At 37.3% G+C, this 21,097-nt stretch overlaps 4 protein-coding genes across 5 annotated transcripts; 2 read left to right on the plus strand and 2 right to left on the minus strand.

Moving 5' to 3' along the window:
- Positions 1-1,768: 1,768 nt before the first annotated feature.
- Positions 1,769-7,840, minus strand: LOC141436925 (complement component 1 Q subcomponent-binding protein, mitochondrial-like). 2 transcript variants are annotated; one of them, XM_074100056.1, is made up of 6 exons: positions 7,495-7,840; positions 7,348-7,392; positions 6,455-6,605; positions 5,623-5,822; positions 4,159-4,247; positions 1,769-2,576 (listed from the first exon to the last, which is right to left on the minus strand). In XM_074100056.1, exons 1-6 carry the CDS (start codon positions 7,727-7,729, stop codon positions 2,427-2,429), a joined length of 870 nt encoding a protein of 289 aa, XP_073956157.1. In that variant the 5' UTR covers positions 7,730-7,840; the 3' UTR covers positions 1,769-2,426. The 2 variants fall into 2 exon arrangements, with proteins under 2 accessions (XP_073956157.1, XP_073956158.1); XM_074100057.1 differs by lacking the exon at positions 7,348-7,392.
- A 249-nt stretch (positions 7,841-8,089) lies between these two features.
- LOC141437077 (rRNA N(6)-adenosine-methyltransferase ZCCHC4) lies at positions 8,090-14,003 on the plus strand. The gene is made up of 6 exons (XM_074100294.1): positions 8,090-8,456; positions 9,607-9,848; positions 10,705-10,908; positions 11,490-11,697; positions 12,729-13,058; positions 13,894-14,003. Exons 1-6 carry the CDS (start codon positions 8,160-8,162, stop codon positions 13,987-13,989), a joined length of 1,377 nt encoding a protein of 458 aa, XP_073956395.1. The 5' UTR covers positions 8,090-8,159; the 3' UTR covers positions 13,990-14,003.
- Positions 14,004-14,025: 22 nt separating this feature from the next.
- Positions 14,026-19,117, minus strand: mip40 (Myb-interacting protein 40). Its single transcript, XM_074100307.1, has 6 exons — positions 18,875-19,117; positions 18,654-18,780; positions 17,616-17,822; positions 16,864-16,996; positions 15,342-15,490; positions 14,026-14,247 (listed from the first exon to the last, which is right to left on the minus strand). The coding sequence occupies exons 1-6, from the start codon at positions 18,960-18,962 to the stop codon at positions 14,238-14,240; spliced, it is 714 nt and encodes a 237-aa protein (XP_073956408.1). The 5' UTR covers positions 18,963-19,117; the 3' UTR covers positions 14,026-14,237.
- Positions 19,118-19,429: 312 nt separating this feature from the next.
- Pym (partner of Y14 and mago) lies at positions 19,430-20,782 on the plus strand. Its single transcript, XM_074100308.1, has 3 exons — positions 19,430-19,694; positions 19,981-20,253; positions 20,377-20,782. The coding sequence occupies exons 1-3, from the start codon at positions 19,655-19,657 to the stop codon at positions 20,658-20,660; spliced, it is 597 nt and encodes a 198-aa protein (XP_073956409.1). The 5' UTR covers positions 19,430-19,654; the 3' UTR covers positions 20,661-20,782.
- Positions 20,783-21,097: the final 315 nt, after the last annotated feature.

The raw sequence follows: 21,097 nt of genomic DNA on the forward strand, positions 1-21,097 counted from the left end.
ATTATATTTGAGACAAACGAGGCTGGAATGCTGGATTCCCGATGCACAGTTAAATAGATCCCTTAATTCATTAGCTGTTAGAAGCTGCGATTACTTTGATTAATTTGATTTGCGTTTTCAACCTTTTGATTGAAACGGCACACTTTTTGTTCATCAAAGTATCACGGCACACCAGTAAAAAATAGCCAAGTGCGAGTCGGACTGGCGCGTTGAGGGTTCCGTACAGTATACCTATAATATCTAATGCATAACGTTGAAACCTTTAGGTAAGAAATCCCAAAAAGCTGTGTTAAACTAGCTAGGTATTCATGATTTCAAAGTAGCATAGGTACACTTCGCGGCAATCGCGGCACACCTGAAATATACGCGGCACACCGGTTCAAAACGCGTCTGGTCTGGTAGATACGACGGTCATATCACTTATCGAGCTGGAACTTTGGAATCGATCGTGTGTGACTCGCGGAAAAGCTGCTATCATAATGATCCTTTATACAGGGGTATTGGTAATTCGACGTATGTTATTCCCATCAGGAGGTGATAGGGGGACTGCAGGGCTACTCCGAAACTCGAAGTTCGTGTCGTGCGGTCCCTCTCGCTCTCGTATCAAACAGTGTAAGTGTCAGAGGGACCGCACGACACGAACTTCGAGTTTCGAGTTTCGGAGTAGCCCAGCTGGTTGCGATAAACCCCCATATGCATTATGCAAAAGTAAGCCATTTCTGAGTGATCATGTTTTATTAGGTTTTTTTCAAAATAAGTCAAAAATGCAACATCTAAAATTTATTAAAAAAAGCATCGATTTAAGTTTATTTTTTACTTTTTATTTATAAAAACGATTAAACACTGGTTGTTTATCAATAATAAAACGACAATTATCGGTCCAAATTTAAAAATGCGAGACGAAAAACGAATCATTCCAATATTTTTTTGAGTTTTTTTTGCACTAATATGTCTTAAAAACAAAAATAAATACGTTACGAAACTTTGCATGCAGATTATTTTAAAAACATTATCACAAAAGAAGCAGGCGGAAATTCGTATTCGAACTAAACTCACGGTCGTTCTTTAAAATTTGCATAAAATTAATTAAAAACAATAGCTGATGTAAAAAAAAAAAAAAAATATAAGTACATTAGATTTAAATTGATACTTTATTTTCAATAAATTTTTGATGTTGCATTTTTTACTTATTTTGAAAAAGCTAAAAAAACATGATAACTCAAAAATGGTTCACTTTTGCATACCCACGGGAATACATCGAATTACCACTAAATCTGTATAAGAGCTTGTCCAGATGGCGATTTCGGCGCGTTTCGAATTTCTGTTTAGTCCAGATGATCCTTGCCATACGTAATTTTATTCAAAACCTCAAGAGCCTCCTTCACCGTTCCGATCGTTCTTGAGAATCTATTAGTACCTAAACTTAGGGGCTGTTTCACCACCCATTGATTAATTTTAACTGACTGATAAATGTGATGCGGTCTCCGTCTATTCAAACAAAACAAACAGAGATGGCATCACATTTATCCGTCAGTTAAAATTAATCAATGGATGGTAAAACAGGGGGTTAAACTAACTAATTTGCCTCTCCTTCCTCTTTGTAATTTGCTAATATCCTCCAGAAGTCGAAACAAAAGATCAGTTCTCTTTTTTCTCTCTCTAATTTGATTCAAGAACATGAAGAAAATCTAAGAGTGCCGTGTCGAGTCGAGCGACACTAACATTCTAGTTGTACTGTAGATGCACAATGAAGAAAAAAACCACCATATAATTTCGATACATTTATTCCAACGTAACGCAACTAAACATATAATATAACACTAAAATGAACAAAACACGTCCGTGTCAACTAAACTAATATCCTTTAAAGCTGTTATATAGGTGTACCGCGGTAAACTTGGTTTGTTAAAAGCTATGTTTTCAGGTTTAGCACCTCCTTTCCACTCAAAACTAGTGAAAATAAGACACTGGTCGAGTTATCGCTTCTACCTGTTTTGGCTTGGGGGGAGAGGGGGAGGGGGTTTAATGTCAATTTTGAGCATGTTTTTTTTTATAGTAATCACACTGCGGGTCAGGCCTGTACACTAGTATATTTTGTAGAGATATATCAATCTTCAACATGGCTCCAGTTGTATTAAGTTATATTATATAAGTTTTTATTAAGCCCTTGTTTGGTAGCTCTCTTTCTAACTCAAAGTGTAAATAAGGGATGGAGGCATTACATAAGCGCTAGAGATAAATGTACGCTAGGATCTTTCAAAGACTTCAACAGATATGCCATTGGTTTTCTAGCATTTTTAACCGTACAACGGCAAAACCCACTGGATACTTGCACTGGATAGCCATATTTAGAACAAAAAAATATAGCTACCTTTGTCAAGCTTACACCAGTACACCTATAGCGGTAAAATAAATGCTACCCTGGTCTATTTGCCGATGGTAAACTTGGAGATGCCTTCCAGCAGGCTGATGTAGGCGGCGTGTTCATAGCCAGTGCTGAAGTCAGACAGCTTCTGCGCGAACTCGTTGCTGATGCCTTTCTCTTCCAGCAAGTTCATTAGGAGGTCGTAGAGGTACTGGAAAGAGAAGGAAATAGTTTAGTTATTCAATATAATATCTCACAATATCTTACTAATATCATAAAAATCGAGAAACACAAGAAATCCTGAGAGACTGGTTCATAACTGCGTCCCTAAAGAAAAAAACTGTTATGTGAAAAATAATAATTTAAAAATAATTTATGTGAACTGTTAAAAAAAATGAAAAATATGATGTTAAAACATTTTTGTCTGACGAACTGTAATTAATAAAATATTTGCATGCTAGTATTATGTCAACTATTAAATACATATAGCAGAATAATTTTTCTAATTGATCTGTATAATCCTTTGTAATCTAATTATTCTAAGCAAATAAAGAATCATTATTATTATTATTATTAAAAGAAAGTTAAGTCTGTTTGTTACCACATCTGCCAAACCGATGTAGATGAGATTCGGTATACAGATAGTTTGAGTCCCGGGAAGCACATTTATAGGTTCCCAGAAAATTGCATACTTCACGCGGGATAGCGGTACAAACGAATTCTACGCTGGCGGAGCTGCGGCGCGGCCAACTGGCTAGTTGCATCGTAATTTGCAAAAATGTTAAGTTACAAGAATTTATAGTAAAATGCTAAATTATTTAAAGTAAAATGCTAAGAAAAAAAAATACAACAATTAATGTAATATAGGTTCGCCACTAGGTATCGTAAAAATTGTAGTAACATTTTCATTAAAAACAGTATCAAAGCAATAAGAAACAACATTTTAAAAACAAAATGTAGCGCCTCAATGAATATCGCCCAAATTATAGACAATAACTTCAAATCAGAGCATTCAATATTCCCCGATTTTGGCACCTGATCACTACATTTGGTATAGTATCAAGTGTGGCGTAATAAATGGGGTACACAAAGCATACTTTATGACATCAAGTCTGGGGATCGAACCCGGTACCTTGCGCACGAGTTGCTGGTGTGGGTACCACTAGACCACCTGGCCTAGTCAATTATAGTACGAAAACCATGATATACTTCAGCAATAAGCAAGGTAGAAAAGTATCTAATTGTATACGATTGTAAACATGCTCGAAAGCGACATAACATTGTTTCATTTTGTACAACTTGTAAGATGTTTGAGATTTATTCCATAGTAACGTAGCGCCATCTGCTGCTTCTGCCGCGAAACTCAAAACTGGTATTTTAAAGTAATAAATTATGCAATATACCAGGGGTGTCCAACTTGATTAGACCCAAGATCTAATGTTTACTGGCGAAACCCTGCGCCTTGTTGAAATCTTAAATGAAACAGCATAGTTCAGTATATTTTATATTTTTTGCCTTGCCACTATCGACTGGCCTAATAGTCGCGATCGACCGGTTGGCCACCCCTGCAATATACTGTGAAAACTAGAACAAATAAATGTAAGTCACTTTGTAAATTAACAGGACTAAAAATTAAAAACTCTTTATAAATAAAAGGTAAATGCCGGCATCACCTTTGCAATTACTTTCTGTGTCGATTAAAACTTTTTTTTACTTTATTAAAAGACTTCTAACAACAGATGTGACCATAGAGTCTTTGTTTTTCTATGGTATTAATTCAGACGGATACATACCCCGTCCAGAACGTCGCCGGCGACAGCGTAGACTTTGTCGTTCCATTCGCCGCGGTACAGAGTCACCTCGTCGATGCCAAAGATGTCATCTAAATAAACATATTTTTTAAAACCGTTTTCACAACATTACTTCGACTGATACTAAAAAAAAACCGGAGAAGAGAAAATAAAATGTACCGTAACGAGATTTTTTCAAAGAAGTGACGAAATTATACCTTTTATCCCGAAAAAATGAGTTTTTCCTTAGGGCGCGAACAAAGGAATTCTTTGCAGACGAAATCGCGGGCGAGAGCTAGTTTGTTATAAATTTAGTAAGAGTTACTTAATTACATTAGCAAATATTGAAATCATACCTATCATGTTCAGACAAGTAGTAGTATAAAATATTTAAAAAGCTAATATACACACCCACAAACTATATGTACGTATACGTAACAACTGTTTAATCTTCCTACTGATAAAAATTATGATGTTGCCAAAAAAATGTGTTTTATGTAATGATGATGTACAACATTTTTAATGATAACAATCTTCTAAGAATATTATTTATCTTTGTTTAATATTTCTAATCATGTCATGCAGTTGTAAACGTTTATCATCTCCTAGCCATCAAATGGAGGCATGGCATAAAATTTATATCCCTGATTACAAATCGATAAAATGCAAATTATTAATACCTATAGCATATCCTTATATGCATTTGTTATTTAGAAAAATAATCAAGGTTTTGTGGGTACCAAAGTCTAAGCCCATCTAAGAGGGAATTTGCACTACAATGATCCAGACTCGTGAAAATACGAACCTACTCCAAAATTCTAAAATCGAAGTTCATATTGTACCATCCCTCTTACTCTCGTATTAAAGAGTATAAGTGTCAGAGGGACGGAGCGACATGTACTTCGATTTTCGAATTCCGTTGTAGCCTCGCAGAGTAGTTGTAGAAAGATTTTCATGGTCAAATCAGATGACGGAATTCGGATCTAGTGTGTCAACTACCTTAAAATATTTATAAGGCTTCTCTGGTCTGTACTTTCACAGATTCGAATTGGATGTAGTGCAAAACTGCTGTAAGGCTGATACTTTTGTTTCAAATAGAAACAAGCAATTTCACAAAATAATAATATGCATGTTAAGTTAATGCAATAGTCACTGTATTGTTTTGTTTTGTTAATACTCTGCTTTTTAACCGACTTCGAAAAAGGAGGAGGTTCTATGTTCCAATGTTTGTATATTTTCTGAGAAAGGTACTTCAGCTGGCACAAAATTAAGTTGATGCTTATTTAATGTGTAGACAAGATACAAGGTATTTTGTAAGGCTCTCGGATAGAACTGGCTACAAGAAGATGGATCTTTCTAGGCGCAAGGCCCCTCAGACTGCGAGGACATAGGATGAATCCATCCACCTCTGTTTGTTCTCTCTATATTAAGACACAAGGAGGATGCAAGTGTTAACCAAGTACTCACTGTACTCATCAGCAGAAGCCGAGGGCTGATCCTGCAGGAAGGAGCATGTGAAGCCAAGAGTGGTGTCTCCACGGACAATGTCCACCTCAAACTGGGGCTTGGACCTCATCTCTGAGAACTCCTGCTTCTCCGGTTGCGCCTCGCTTTCATTAAAGTCATCAGAGTCCACAGTGTGGTTGACATTGAATGTCACATTTATTCTGAAAGAGTTTGACTCGGTTAATATGTAAAGGATTATGTGAAGTGTTTCATGGACTGGGCCACCGCTTGATACATATAACAACATTTTTTTGTTATAATGCTATAGTTGACATAATACTATTAACTTGAGAAGCAAACTTTACAGGAATATTATTAATCCTGTTTAATATAATGATATAATAAACATTGGGTTTCGGCAAAAAGTTATGGAGACCATGGATTGGCAAGCACAGCAAAGGACGTCCACCATTGAGATGGGCAAATGACTTGGTTAAAACCAGTTTCACTGTGGATGCAGTCTGCTTTTCCAGGCAGGCTATTTTGTTTGCTTTCAGGAGTCAATTGTTCATCCATTATTGATCTTAAATCTGTGAAATAGGTATATGTGTGGCACAGACTAGAATGTAGGTGTTTTTTTTCCCACATATAATACTAATTATTATATTATCAGCCAGGCAGTTGGGGGCTGTTCCTTGGTCAAGTGTTCTTTGTACTGCTAACATAATAGTTTAACTTGAAAGTTATGTGTGTGGCAAAATAATGCAATATCTTCGATGTCACACACACTTGCTCATGGTCTTATAGTATTGCAAATAGTAAGAAAATTCAGTGTAGCATTTTGTAAACGTACACTTCATCTTTCAGAGCCTTTGTGAGCAATACTTCGGCGCTGGAGCCCTGCACCTTGAAGCCGTCCAGCTCAGTTGGCAGTGTCTTCAGCTTCTGTGCCTTCCGCTCTGCTACAATCTCTTCTGTGAGGAACTCCACAAGCTCCCGCTCACCTGGTCAGATATCATATATTAGTTGAGGAACATTTAATTTGTTGTACTTTTTCTTAGGTTGCTAGTGGGAGGTATATCTATCTAATCTAATACCTTTAAACAAGCGATTCTTGTAGGTATATAATATTTCGGAGATCTCTGAAACGGCTCCACCTATTTCAATGAAATTTGGTATATGGAGGTTTTTGGGGATGAAAAATCAATCTATCTTGGTCTTATCTCTGGGAAAACGCTTATTATCGTGTTTTCGCAGAGGGACTAGTTTTTGCATACGTAAAATATTGACATACATATAATAGTGTCCGAATTCAACCAGATATTAAATAATAATTAACTAGTACCTAAACTACTTTATAAATGATTTATTAAGAGGAATATTTCACTCATATTTTTTTAATCTACAGTGATATTTAAATTAAAATAAGTAACTATGAAATACAAAGGACTAATAAGTATATTTTAATTTTTTACAATTTCGAAATTAATACCTAATTAGATTTAGAACTGCTGAAAAGACTACAGTACAAATCTGAGGTATTACTGTCTAACATGATCAGAATCAATCACTTTCAACACATCTTTCTGGCATATGGGATGGGATAAGAGTAGAAAGAGATGGTAAATGCGATCACGAGCGCCCGCGCGTTAGGCAATACTGCCTCTGTTCAACATTTACCATTCAGGAATTCTTGATGACAATTAGTTCACCTGGTTTGTGATAGGATAAAGGGATGGGACTAACCTAAGGGTCTAGAGGGCTTCACCGCAGAGTTCTTTTCGTGGTCTTCTAGAAAATGAGACAGTTTTGTCATTAGAGGAAAGATTGGAGGGAATAAGGATGAGTTAGCATGGTGCAATAGACATAACCTCAAAATATAAGTAGGGATACCTTTCGTGTGCAGGGCCTTCAGGCCACAACCGCAGCTACACGTGTTGGAATGGTTGTGCAAGAGGCCGGTGGAAGCAGGCCCGCCTACTCTACTAGAGCAGCTCATGTGCCATATTCCTCTCGTGAAATCACGCTTTACAGGAGCTTGAGTCCGATTCACAAGGGCGCTGGCCAAACTTGTGTTCTTAACGCAGCCCTGTATTACCCTGTGCGCTGACCTAACCAAGCCGCTCATTTTCAAGGAAGATGAATTTCGTTCTTTTTGGCCACAAATTCAAGAAAATTATTCAAAATTTGACAGAGAAAGAGAATGGAGTGCAAAGCGCCGGTCCAGAAATAATAATTGCCAGTAGGAAAAAAGGTTTTTCCATCTTAATGGCAACCGGTCGAAAAAAAAAGAAGAAGTATATTCCCTACCATCGTTTTTAACAATAGCTGAAACAGCTTCAACTTTAACCGATTGAGGTACTGAAAAAAAACGATTGAAATTAGACATTAATTTTACAACTTTAGCGTTTTTACCTTACGTTTAAATAAAACTATTCCTCTTTTGAAATTGTCGTTTTTTACTTCACTTACAGTGACTTTGACAGACTTTGACTTGACATTTCTATTCGTTCACGTGTTGCTGTTGTTGGATTTGGATCGCTCAAAACTTTTCTAGAATGGCAAAAAAACGCAAGATTGAATCTAAACCCGCCGACGCACACAAACCATCACCTGTGGAAGTAGTTGTAGAAGATGTTACCACACATCCTTTATGTCTCCACGGTCCCACACTTTTATTTTCATCTGAAAAGGGTCGGTACTTTTCGTGTTCCTCATGCCGTGACAAGAAAGACTGCACAGTGCATATCGAGGAGGATGAGTGGAAGAAGGAAGGCGTCAAGAAGCGAAATGAGAAATATTACAGCTTAATTCCTAAATTAGACAAGGCTGCAGCATACAACAACCTTCAAGAGGCAAGTAACCTATAACTTAAATTAAAGCCTTTTGCTTGTGACTTCTTTTTTCTTACTTATTTTCACTTCGAGGTCCTCGGTAATCCGTTGCACCGCTACTGATTTGGAGCTTGTGTTCTTTAGACAAGCTTAAAAATTGCTTAAAAAAGTGTCTTTTTTCTTATTTTTGTTGAGGCTTTGAACACTCCAGGTGATTGGGTGCTCGCTTATTTCCCTACATAAGGAGGGACATATCAAAAAAGTGGCTCTGAGAGCCAACAATTGACCGGGCCATTGTGCATGGGACCCAAACCCTCAAGAACTCTTCTCAAGTCTGAGTTCACATTCCAACAACAAATGGGACAAGTCTTCTACTTTCTAACACAGAAAGGTGATCAGTAGCGGCTAAGTAATCTCACACAGAGGTGATCAGTAGCGGCTTTAGGGTAGGGTGCGGTGGGGCTATACCTACTTAGTAGAACATTCCCAAAAAAGGGGGGTGCCATGGAAATCTCGCCCAGGGCGCTGGAAGTGCTAAAACCGGCACTGGAGGTGATGGTTTACGAGTACTGCCTTTTCGCAACGTAACGTTTGGCAACCTGTTTCATTTCGCAAACTCTAAAACTGTAAATATTTCAGGATTTATTTCAGGGCCATCGTGTAGAACCCTTTTGGTTAGGTTAGGTTAGTTTTATAAAAATTTTGAAATATTTACAGTTTCAGAAATATTAAACAGTTGGGAAATGAAAAGTTGTGAAATGAAACAGGTTGCCAAACGTTATTCGCCGAAACATTAGTAAACCGATGGTGTAACTCTCATACTTGTTCTCTAAAGTGATAAGACCGGCTATTGTTTACCTTGTATACCTAGTGCCATCCACGAAGACGCGTTTTAGAAGAGGGTGATTAGACATTAATGACATTGTAATAAGAATCATGGCACGCATCATCATGAATTACTAAGTGTCTAAATCTAAGTGTTTATATTATAAGTTTTTTGTACTGCTTCATGGTGTGCAATAAAGAATATTTGTATTGTATTGTATTGACTACCTATAATTTTCTCTCTGTGTACCTGTTTTCTATACCGCTTACTATTTCTGGTGTACATAGTCATTGTATTTTATTGTACTTGTAACTTTAACGCAAAAACTTTTCCCGTATCTTTCAGGTAAAAACCCGTCATCCGTCAGACAGAGCATACTGTGAGACTTGCAAGGAGCTGTACATCCTGTCCCAAAGCAAGAAGCATCTTAATAACCACCGAGTCATCACGCCATTGACTGATGAACAACTTTCGCGCCCATCGTCATGGCTCCCAGCACTTGAAAATGACTCTGTGGAGGCACAGTACATATTTACGAAGAAATCAGTCAGTTGTGTGCTCGGCATATTGAAAAATAACAATATAAAGTGAGTTGTAACTTCTCGAAAACTACTAATTGTTTTTTCTGTTTACTGGATTTTGATATTACTTGCTACAGCATAATTGAATGATTAGATTTGCAGTAGTATTGTGTTTATATTTATTAGCTGCTTAATGTTTATTTAAAGAGTAGATAAAAAGAAGGAAGTTACAATTGAAATAAAAACTAACTTATAACCTAACCAACAAATAGTTGAAAAACCCCCGTCTATGTCACTTCAAAGTTCAATCTCAAAAACGGCTGAACCGATTTTGATAAAACATATCTAAGTACCATCGCTAGAAAACCTGCTTTCAAAAAAACACATTCAAATCAGTCCACCTGTTTAAGAGCTACTATGGTGACACAGACAGACACACACACAGACAAACACACAGCAGTCAAATTTATAACACCCCTCTTTTTGCGTCGGGGGTTAAAAAGGAACCTAAACATTATGTCCAAGTTGCCTAAGTCCTGCCTGTTCATTTGTTATATTTAGCTTATAATTAACAAGAGGTTAATTTATCTAAGTGTAATTTTTCGAGATATTAAGTTATATTGGGAATCAGTAAATTTCCATTCCATTTGAGGTACATGTTTTAAATTTTTCTCTAAGATGGCATTTATATTAGCCTTTCAACCTTCAATATGCCTTCCATATCATGTTCATGTCTTTAACTATTGTACTCCAGAAAAACTTGCACAGCATAAGCAGGCATAGGATGGAAACTTCATAATTCTATACATTTCATTATACTTATTTTAGCAATTTTATACAAACTGTGCTGTGTTTAAAAATATCTACCAGCAAAAAGTCTTGTGTCAAAAAAAACTCTCACCTATTGTCTATTATTTTCTAGAAACATCCTTTGCATTGGCACCCCTTCCATTCACGAGGCTGCCCAAGCTCATCCGGACTACAACTCATTGTTACTGGACTATGACACTCGCCACAGCATGTTCCACCCCCCTACCAAGTATCTTTGGTACAACATGTTCAACAATTACTTGTTCAATGCCAACGATGATGAGAAAGTGCTTAAGAAGTTCTTTAAGAGTTCTAAGTAAGTATAGCTGCTTATTTCATTTTATTTTAAAATTTTAATCATCTTCATTTTACTTTCTTCACACTTTTGGTTACAAATATACCTCAAGTATATAGCTCTATGAAGCTACAAATGCTACATAGGGTTTTTTACCATACAACCACAAAACCCACTAACACTGGCAAAATTGTCTTCTGATTGAGTCATATTTTTTTAATTTAGAAAAAAAAAATTCAATTAAATTTTCCCACATTGACGTATGAGCTTATGGTTCATACTCTAAACTCCTATACCTTCCGCCGCCTAACTTTCCCTAAAAGTTCATTGCCCCGACTAGTACCACAAAAACTATAATTGAATAGGCACTATACCGTTAAGCGATTCGAACACAATCCGGGAGTAACGTAAAGACGTCGCATAAAAATGCGTCAAAACTAAGTATTAAGTAGGTAATGAACTTTTAGGCAGATTTATATGGCACATGGTATAATACTTAAAATATAACTATTATACATACTTTGATGTTGTCTAAAGAATACATGTGGGTGGAACTTGAAATATTTTTCATTTTTATAATCTAATCAAATCATCATTTTCAGAGATGGCGGAATTTGCATAGTGATGGATCCCCCGTTCGGCGGCCGCGTGGAGCCCCTGGTTCACACTCTCCAGGAACTAGCCACCATGTACAGGAAGATCTGCGAGAAGACTGTTGAAAACAAGCTGCCTGTGATCTGGGCATTCCCATACTTCTCAGAACCCTATATCAGGAACATGGCACCAGAGATCAAGATGCATGACTTTCAGGTGAGAGTGAGACAGAAGGGGTACACAACATAAATACGAAAAACTAAATTCCGAAAGTCGGAATCACGAATTTCAAAATACCGATTTTTATAATTCCGAATGTTTAAAAACTCCTAATGTGACTATTCCGATTCTTCATAAATACGATTTTTAAAAATCCGAACATTAAAAATATTATTTTAAAATTACTATTTTCAAAATTCCGAACTTTAATACACCAAACAATAAGAAGTCCGACTCAATAATAATCCGAAATGTCAAAAATTCTAATTCCGATTATTAAAATACCTAATTTCAAAATTTCGAATATCATTGCACCGATCAATAATAAATCCCGATTTATTAACGTAAGCTATGTAGGTTAGATTGGCCTAAAACAGTAGTAACTGTGATTCATTTTCAGCAATGTGACACAAGGTCGACGGAGCTCCTATTCCGCGCAGTTAAGACGCCTTGACGCAATTCTAACCTAACCTAACCTAATGCATGCAGGTCAATTTACCTAAATTGATTGATATTAATTCGAGATTCAAGATTCCGATTATTAAAACCACAAAGTTTAGTTTGCGGAATGTCATATTTCCGAATTAACAATGTCATTTCGGAATATTGATAATCGGAATACTGTACTTCGGGCCAGTAACATTTCGTGTTTTTCATTCTTCGGAGTTATAAGAATCGGATATAAAAAAATCGATATTTTGAAATTCGGAAAAACAAATGTCGTGTTTTTAAGTAATCGGAATTATATTATGTCTTAGGGATTGTTAAAATCAGAGTTTTGAAAATCGGAATTAGCAAATTCGGAATAAAATATTTCGGAGTATTTGGGTGTTCCCGAGATAGAAGCTTGGAAATTTTAAAGCATTACTGATGAATGTCAGTTTATTGTATTTGTATTAACAATAGAGGAGTTCTGTGAAAATGATCCAGACCAGGTTAAATAAAAGCGTTAAAAAAACAAGATGGCGGTACAGTTTCACCTATTGAAGCAGGCGCCAATTATTCTTATGTTCTTTCTCATATCACAGGTGGAGTATGAAAACCACAAGAAATTCCAAAACAAGAGCAAAGGTCGTAAAAATGGTTCTCCGGTGCGCTTCTTCACCAATCTCCCACTTGCCACAATAGACATGTCAAACGACAGCAACTATAAGCTATGCAATAAGTGCAAGTACTGGGTGTCGGCTAGCAACAACCACTGCAACAAGTGTAGAGAGTGCACCAGTAAGAATGGGATGCGGTATAAACACTGCAGTGCATGCGAGCGGTGTGTGAAGCCAACGTACTTCCACTGCCCAACGTGTGAACGCTGCTGCTTGGAGAAAGGCCATAAATGCGGCGTTATCGTGGAATCACAGGTAAATTAATTATCATTATTTCGGTCTAGTCTACAGTTGAGCAATCTGAATCTAGTACCAGGTTGGGACCTTGTCATAATCGATTTTGCTATGGTGTCTTTGACAGATATGTGAAATGTCAATATGACCAATAGCACAAAGGTAGGAGATTCAGTTTCTTAGACTGTATGTCCCACTATTTATTTGAAATAATTATGTACCATCAGCCAAATAAGTGGTCTATCAATTTTTAAACAAGTTCCTATCAAATGAATATGTCGCTAAAGTCGAACTTTCAAGTTGACAGACACGTCTATTGGCATTATTGTTTTGTGACATGCAAACGATTAACAACTTTAGGGTGGTAGACCACATTTTTGGCGGATGGTACATAAGGAAAAACATGTGTGGTTTTCCCACTAATTGCGATAAGCCAAAGGCTACTAGAAACACTGACTGGCTAAAATCAAAAAGTTGGTTCTGGGAAATTGCATATTTCTAACAAAATTTCGAAAAAATATTATTATTTGTATTATCATTTATCAATCATGCATGAGACTACATATTCCGGTAGCATATTACTGATCAAATAGAAACAACAATCAAATTCATTGTCAGTTCTTATGTTTCATTGGTTTAAAATTTATTTTAACCTTTTCCACGCAAACGACTCGTATATACGCACCGCCGGTTCCACGCTAACGACCTATATATACGTCCATAACTTCAATGCAAAAGCAACCTTCGTCAAATTGTGTTAAGGTTCAATTTCATTGCTATGTAGAAACCTGGCGTATGGGCGATGTCTTTTGTATTTAACGTGGCGGCGAAAAGGTTAAACAAGTTTTTGTTCCAGTCATGTTTTCACTGCCAAGAGAAAGGCCACAAGCGTTCAGCGTGCCCGCAGCTCCAGGATAAAGGGCCCCAAAAGAAGAAAAGGAAAAATGTCTGAAGTGTCTAGTACTAGTACTAAATAAAAAACAAAAAATATACTCATTGGTTTTATTAAATTCTTCTTAATCAACATGATTAACTTAAATAACTAAAAAGGAATACATTGATTGGTTTAAAATTTTCTTACTGATTAATGATTTGAAAAAAGTAATCAAAATGCAATGTAAATATTGATAGAAATGTTCCAAATGATCGTATAACATAACTTAGGGACTAGCTGCTCTGCTAAATTGTCTGTGGTGTACTCTATCCGGCACTGTAAATAACAAACAAAACAAATAAATTTTTTGATGACTGATGCCTTCCTTCAGAATGTGAGGGCTTGGGACATAGTTCCCTCCCTCCTATAGGTACTATAATACTCTTTCTTTGGTTCCCCCGCGGGCCTAGTGCATACTTCACACACAGCATTGAATTTATTGAATCAGGCGACTTTGCAGAGGTCCATATCAATTGACTAAACCAATTACTTTGCTCACTTGCAACCTTATGATAGCTACGTTTATGCAGTTCCTCTACCTCCACACTTGTAAGAACACACACTAATCACAAAAACCTATCTATCACCACTATCAAATTACACTGACGCGTTTCGAACTCAACCAGAGCTCATCTTCATTTCACGCACCACCCAACGCATCGCAACGCGGCAGTGGGTTTGTGCACGGAAGGGTTTGTTTGGAACCAATAATGTACAACTCGGAATGTACGCGCAATAATGTACGACGTGATAATCCGAAGCATTATTGCTTTCGATTATGCCGTACATTATCAGGGCGTACAAAATATTGCGCGCGCTGTAATGTACTTGGGAGTGATAATGTACGGCACGTGGTAACCTGAATCGAATGAATAGTCATTTTTCGCCGCGGATCGAGCGAGCGCAGCAAACGAGATCAAAATAGTCGGAGCAGATCCGACCCGGCCGGGTTAGGTTGAGTATTGTTAGATACTTATTTAATTTCAATCACGGAAATCGTAAGGCATGATAATCGGAAGACATAATGCTTCGGATTATCACGTCCTACATTATTGCGTGTACATTATTGGTTCCCTGCTAGTTTGGTACGGGGTGATAATGAACGGCATAATAATTCGTGCACATAAGCACGGATTATCAGGCCGTGCATTAACAAGTTGTACATTAACTACACCCTGTGTGTGTTCTTTCATACATAAACGTAGTTATTTCTTGCATAAACGTAGCTGTCATAAGGTCGCGGGTGAGCAAAGTAATTGTTTTAGTTCATTCACCGCCCGTAGTTTTCAAATGTTATTTCGCACATAAATCTCGAAATACTCAAGAGGTGTGAACGTTGGCTTGAACTCGCTACATGAGAGGCTACGTACCTGATATTGATCTTGTTGAGCATTTGCTGGGCGGCTTCGTAGCGCGTCTCAATGCGCGCGCCCTGCGCCAGCCACGCGCGCCGCACGCCCGCCCAGCGCGACAGGTGTCCCAGCAACAGCTGCTCCTTGGGAGGGGGCGGCGCCGAGCGCTACAACAGGAGGTAACCATGGAGTATACGTCAAACACAGGGCCTAATTTACCCAGGCTTATAAGGCTAGAGCCTAGGGCACAAGGACCAGGGCCAGAGGGGCGGAGACTTACATGATAATACTAGCTGTTGCCCGCGACTCCGTTCGCGTAGAAGTATGAAAAATAGTTTACATTCTATTCTCAGAGCTACCGAATATACAAAAAAAAACATAAAAATTGGTCAAAGGAGTTTGGTCACAAACATTTTTGACCTGAGAATTTTTATGTATTAGAAGATTTGGTAACTTTGGGAATATACATGCATTAAAATAAAATTCCTGCATGCACTCTCACAGTAGTAACTGAATTAAAAATTGTTGCTGGAGGATGCATGTTCATAGTTAGCCTAGGGCGGTCAGAACTTCAAATCAGGCACTGGGTAAAAGACTTGTGTTAATTTTGAGGAAAAACGATACAAGAACAGTGAAAAGGAAGCGAAAAAAGTGGTGTAAGCATTGGTTATTAGAAAGAAAAACGCAGGTACGCACACACGCACAGGTTCACCGTACGGTGCGACCGGAGCAAAATCGATTTCCGAATTTGCTCCGGTCGCCTGCGCGGGTCAAAAAAACTGCACAGGTCGGTCACCATTAAGTTTTTTACCTGTACGATTATCTATCACTGGCGTGTGATCATTTTTCTATCGGAGATATTTGTCAACACTAACCAATGCTTTTTAGACACAGGTCTATCAAAAAACTATTTAAATACAGAAAAGTTGATTAATTTTCTATGAGTTTTTTTTTGGAAATTGCATAAATACTTACATAGATATAAGACTATTTGTAACACAAAATATAATTACGAATAATGAGTCCAGAGGCCGTATTGCCTACCGTTTCTGGCGCTCGCGATCGCAATCAAATGACAGATTTCGCATACAAAATCTGTCATTTGATTGCGATGGCGAGCGTCAAAAACTTTAAGACAATACGGCCTCAGGTAGCATGCGGGTACACCATTAACTGTAAAATTGGTTTTTAGTATCTTTGAAAAGGTAATTTTTTACTTTTGTTAGTCAATTGAGCTGATAAATAAATGACGCCACAGTTCTCTGTTACCAGCAAATTCTATATCAATTGCTATAACTTAACACTAAAGTATAAATTATGTATTGGAGGAGGAAATTATAGGAGCATGCTGTAAATTAACAAAGTTTAAGGTTAGTATAGTACCTATAGTCACAGGTGTATTTTAACCTGGAAAGCTGAAACTTTGCACAGGCACAGAGGTCCTTTTTATCATGTAGACAAGAACAGATTTAGCTAAATTCCCATGGGAAAAGAAGCCTTGAAATAGAGGTAAAACCAATGGCTTAGCTAGTATTCGTACATAGTTGAGATTTATGTTGTCCTTGCTCCTCTGCTTTTGCTCTGGCAACAGATCTGGTATTCGGGAGATGGGAGGGCCCTCTGGTCCTGGCAGCTCTATGCGGTCTTCAGGTTCTGGCTCTTCAGATTTTTTCCTTAAATCAGAATAAAAAATTTACTTTGCTGTAGACTACTGTAGAGGGGTTTGTGTACATATAGTAAGTGCTTTACTTTTTTTAATCTCCTGTTTCAGAAAAAAGAAATACTGAAACATTGTTAGTGGAAATAACTTTTAACGTTTGAAGCCATTCAACTTGCATTGAACTTTAGGGTGGTAGACAACTTTCTTGATCAAGTACCTAAACTATGTTTTATATCAAGACTTGTTAATTTTACTTTACGTATTATGATGATGTGAATAAATTCAACAAAACTTCATGGGTGTATAAAATTTCTATTATATTTTTTAAAATCAAACATATAGTGTTTCTCCAATCTGTTTCTTCCCATTCCTTAGATTGTGGAATGAACTTCCTGTCGTGGTTTAAAAAGGGTAAAGGGGGGTATAAAAAGGTTTATGCTGGGTCGGTAACGCGCGAGTGATACTTCGGGTGTTGCAAGCGTTCCTAGGTGGCGGCAATTGCTTAACATCAGGTGGACCGACGTGGTATAAAAAAAAAAACCCTTAAACCTGTAGGAAGTCCAGTTTGCTACAGTGTCTCATAACTCATTTATGATGTCCATTTTTATTGCTAGTTACAATTTAATTCTTACCTATAATCACTATAATTAGCTTTAGGCTGATTGGCAATCCAAGCTCTGCAGATGGGGTAGAGAGGGGAGTCCTCGTTGAACTGGGACAGGTCTACGCTGCGATCAAACAGCTTCAACACGTAGGACTGGCGTGGAGGTGATGGCCTCCTGGACTTGTCCTCTTCTTCAGATTGATAATCTTTTGTGCAGAAATCTTGACTGGGTTTTCTGAAAATATTTTAGTTTAAAAATCTATAATTTCAACTACTGCTACAGTTATAATTGTTACTGACCAGTAACAATGATATGAACCTATTTATAATAATAATAATAAATCATTATTCTCGTTTTGTTCTCGGGTCTTGGATGTTTAATATGTATTTAAGTATGTTTATCCGTTGCCTAGTATTCATAGTACAAGCTTTGCTTAGTTTGGGACTAGGTCAATTGGTGTCAAGTGTCCCATGATATTTATTTGATATTTATTTATTATTCACCTCACAAAAGTCATTCAGCAATAATTATAACAAAACAATACAGTTTAGTAACTTTTGTGAGGGGCTAGAACAGTGCTTTTCAACCTTTTTCATTAGTTGTGTAATATTTCGCGACCCCCCCTACCCTTTGCTTGCAAAAAGAATAAGAAGCATTAGATGGAAGAGATCTTATAAGCTTTTTTTTGTAAATTTGATACAAATGATTGTCCTTTAGTTAACATTTTCCTTAAAAATATTCTCTAAATTGATTGTTTGTTTTTACTGAAGTAGGTTTCCCAGCAACTAATAGAGGTTTCGACACACACATTGAAAAACACTGGGCTAGAGTATAAACTAGGTAGAGACCATAGCTCTTATTTTTATACTTATTGTTTTATCTGTGTCAATTAATATTTTCTTTCTTTCTAAATATATAAGACTGATCAAATGGTGAACTCCAGAAATACATATTAAATGATATTCATGTTCAAAATTCTAGAGATACTTACACTTATTTAGCATACTAAGTAAAAAAAAATAGTTACTATTTAACTGATTGACGACAAACGCCTAACTTACTAACCTTTCCCGTTTAGTCGGACTGTGCTCTGACGACGCATCAGAGTCTTCACCCGCCGGATCTAATGCTTCTTTAAGAGCACCTTTGAGTCGCCCTCGAGCGGCAGTCTGAAGCGCCACAACTTCTTTATCTGTAAAAACGATAAATTAGTAACCTAAATAATACATAGTAGTAAATTAAGACTTCAGCTGTAATCTTGTATTCATTTGTTTTATTTAACACACCTTTAGTTTCACTCTGCTCTTTGTTGCTAATGGCCATTTTGGCTTTGTTTTTCATGGGCGTTGTTAATAGACGTCTTCGTTTGCGCATTTTGGATATTGTTTTGTTATAATTAACTTTAGTAGCAAATATCAAGTAAATTTAAACTAAGAAACTTGAATTCCAAATTCGTATTGTACTGCTGGCTGCTTTTCAGTTTTTATAAAATTGACTTGACTTGACATTGACAGGAAAAAAGAAAAAAAAGACATGAGAGTATAGACCACTGTTGTTTACTTTTAAACTACTTCAGCACCTTTAAAAAACGCTCAAAATCTGGCAAAAGTAATTCATTCGATTTTTATTCATCCATTTCATGGCTATGGCCACAGATTACTAATATGGCTATGGCTATGGCTCAGCAGGGCTACTCCGAAACTCGAAACTCGAAGTTCGTGTCGTGCGGTCCCTCTGACACTTAAACTATTTAATACGAGAGCGAGAGGGACCGCACGACACGAACTTCGAGTTTCGAGTTTCGGAGTAGCCCTGCAGTCCGTAACAGATTAATAAGAGATACGCTCCGTACTATTCTTGTAATCTGTGCGCTCCGTAGCCATTCGTTCAATAATATCGGTCAAAAAAGAAAACAAATGTCAAACAAAGTAGTTCTCCGAAAATAGCAGTCAAACGTATCGGTGTTTGTTTTTTATTAAATTTTACGCAAGGCGCGACGCTTACTGGTCGTATGTTAAACAGAGGTCGCGTCGGGTCGTGACGAAGCTCGTGTAGCTCGAGCCAGCATGGCTGCGGCAGCGGCGGCGTATGAGCTGGACGCGGACGGTAAGGCTCCTAGAGCTCTTAGCCGCGGGAGCCAACACTTGTAATAACAACCAGCGTTATTCTTACCCTCAAAATAATCCTTAAAATGATAAAGACACGGCAGACAGTGTTTCAGGCCATATGTTTTACGTCAGCGTCTTCGTCGTCGTCAGCGTCGAGAAAGCGTCGTGTTAAAGTTTTAATAAAATAAATCATTCATTAGCGACTTTCTAAACGCTTTCCTTTGAAAAAAGCAAGAGTCGAGCAAATATTCCTATTTGTGGATTAATTCAATGTTTTTGCTTAGGAACCAAGTTCATCCCTGCAACGCAACGTCCAGATGGCACTTGGCGCAAGCCCCGGCGGGTCCGCGACGGCTACGTGCCTCAGGAAGAGGTGCCGCTCTATGAGAGTAAAGGCAAACAATACAAGGCGCGCCAGTCCACGGGGTTGCCGGTTGGCCTCACTCCAGAAATCGTAGCTGAGGCACAGAAGTCCAAAAAGCAGGGGGGCACCATTCAGCCAATACCAGGCATGATCATTAATGTCGAGAAAAAGAAGAAAAAGAAAAAGAAGAGTGGTAAGTGACCATTGACCATCATGGCTGCATCTGTTTATTTATTTTCGTTCATTTCAATGTCTGTCTCAGTGATACAGAAAACTCCTTATCCTTATTAAAACTTCTTTCTTTCACTGTTTCCAGGTGCAGAGGAAGCAGCAGAAAGACTTGCCAAATGTGAAATAACAGAACCAACCTTCAGTACTCCCTCCCCCTCACTATCCCAGAACAGTTCCTTGGGTACCCCCACAGATCCTGCAAAGCGCCTAAAAAACTTACGGAAGAAACTTCGGGACATAGAAACCCTTGAAGAAAAAATTAAATCAGGTACACTCAAGACACCAGACAAGGATCAAAAGGAGAAAATGTCAAAGAAAAATGTCATTTTAAAAGAAATAGAAGTGCTAGAGAAAGAAGTTAGTGAATGAGTTAAACCAAATGGAATATTGTGTAATAAGATTTTTTATTGATTTTTTACTTGAATTATCTTATGGTAGCACATTCAGATGAAATTTCTTTTGATCATACATAATAAATTATTTACAAGATATCCTAGCTCTTGTATTGAACTATTTCCTTCTCCCTCATGGAATTTACAATTTGTTACAGAGGCTGGTTTGCATTAAGGGGGGGGAATGCTCTTGTTTGATAGATTCATTACATGGGTACTATGTCATAGTATATTTATTAAGATATTAAAAATCCCTGCTGGAGAGAGTATTCTTAGAATAAACAAAAGTTTTTAGGATATCAACCAGAACAAATAACAAATTAAAATAGTAACAAAATAATTTTATGTGGAACCTTAACCTTTGCTTTTGGATAGGTATACTATTCAGAAGACAATATGTGAATATTCAAAAGT

The sequence above is a fragment of the Choristoneura fumiferana genome, chromosome 17, assembly GCF_025370935.1.
Source record: "Choristoneura fumiferana chromosome 17, NRCan_CFum_1, whole genome shotgun sequence".
NCBI classification, from domain to species: Eukaryota; Metazoa; Arthropoda; class Insecta; order Lepidoptera; family Tortricidae; genus Choristoneura; species Choristoneura fumiferana.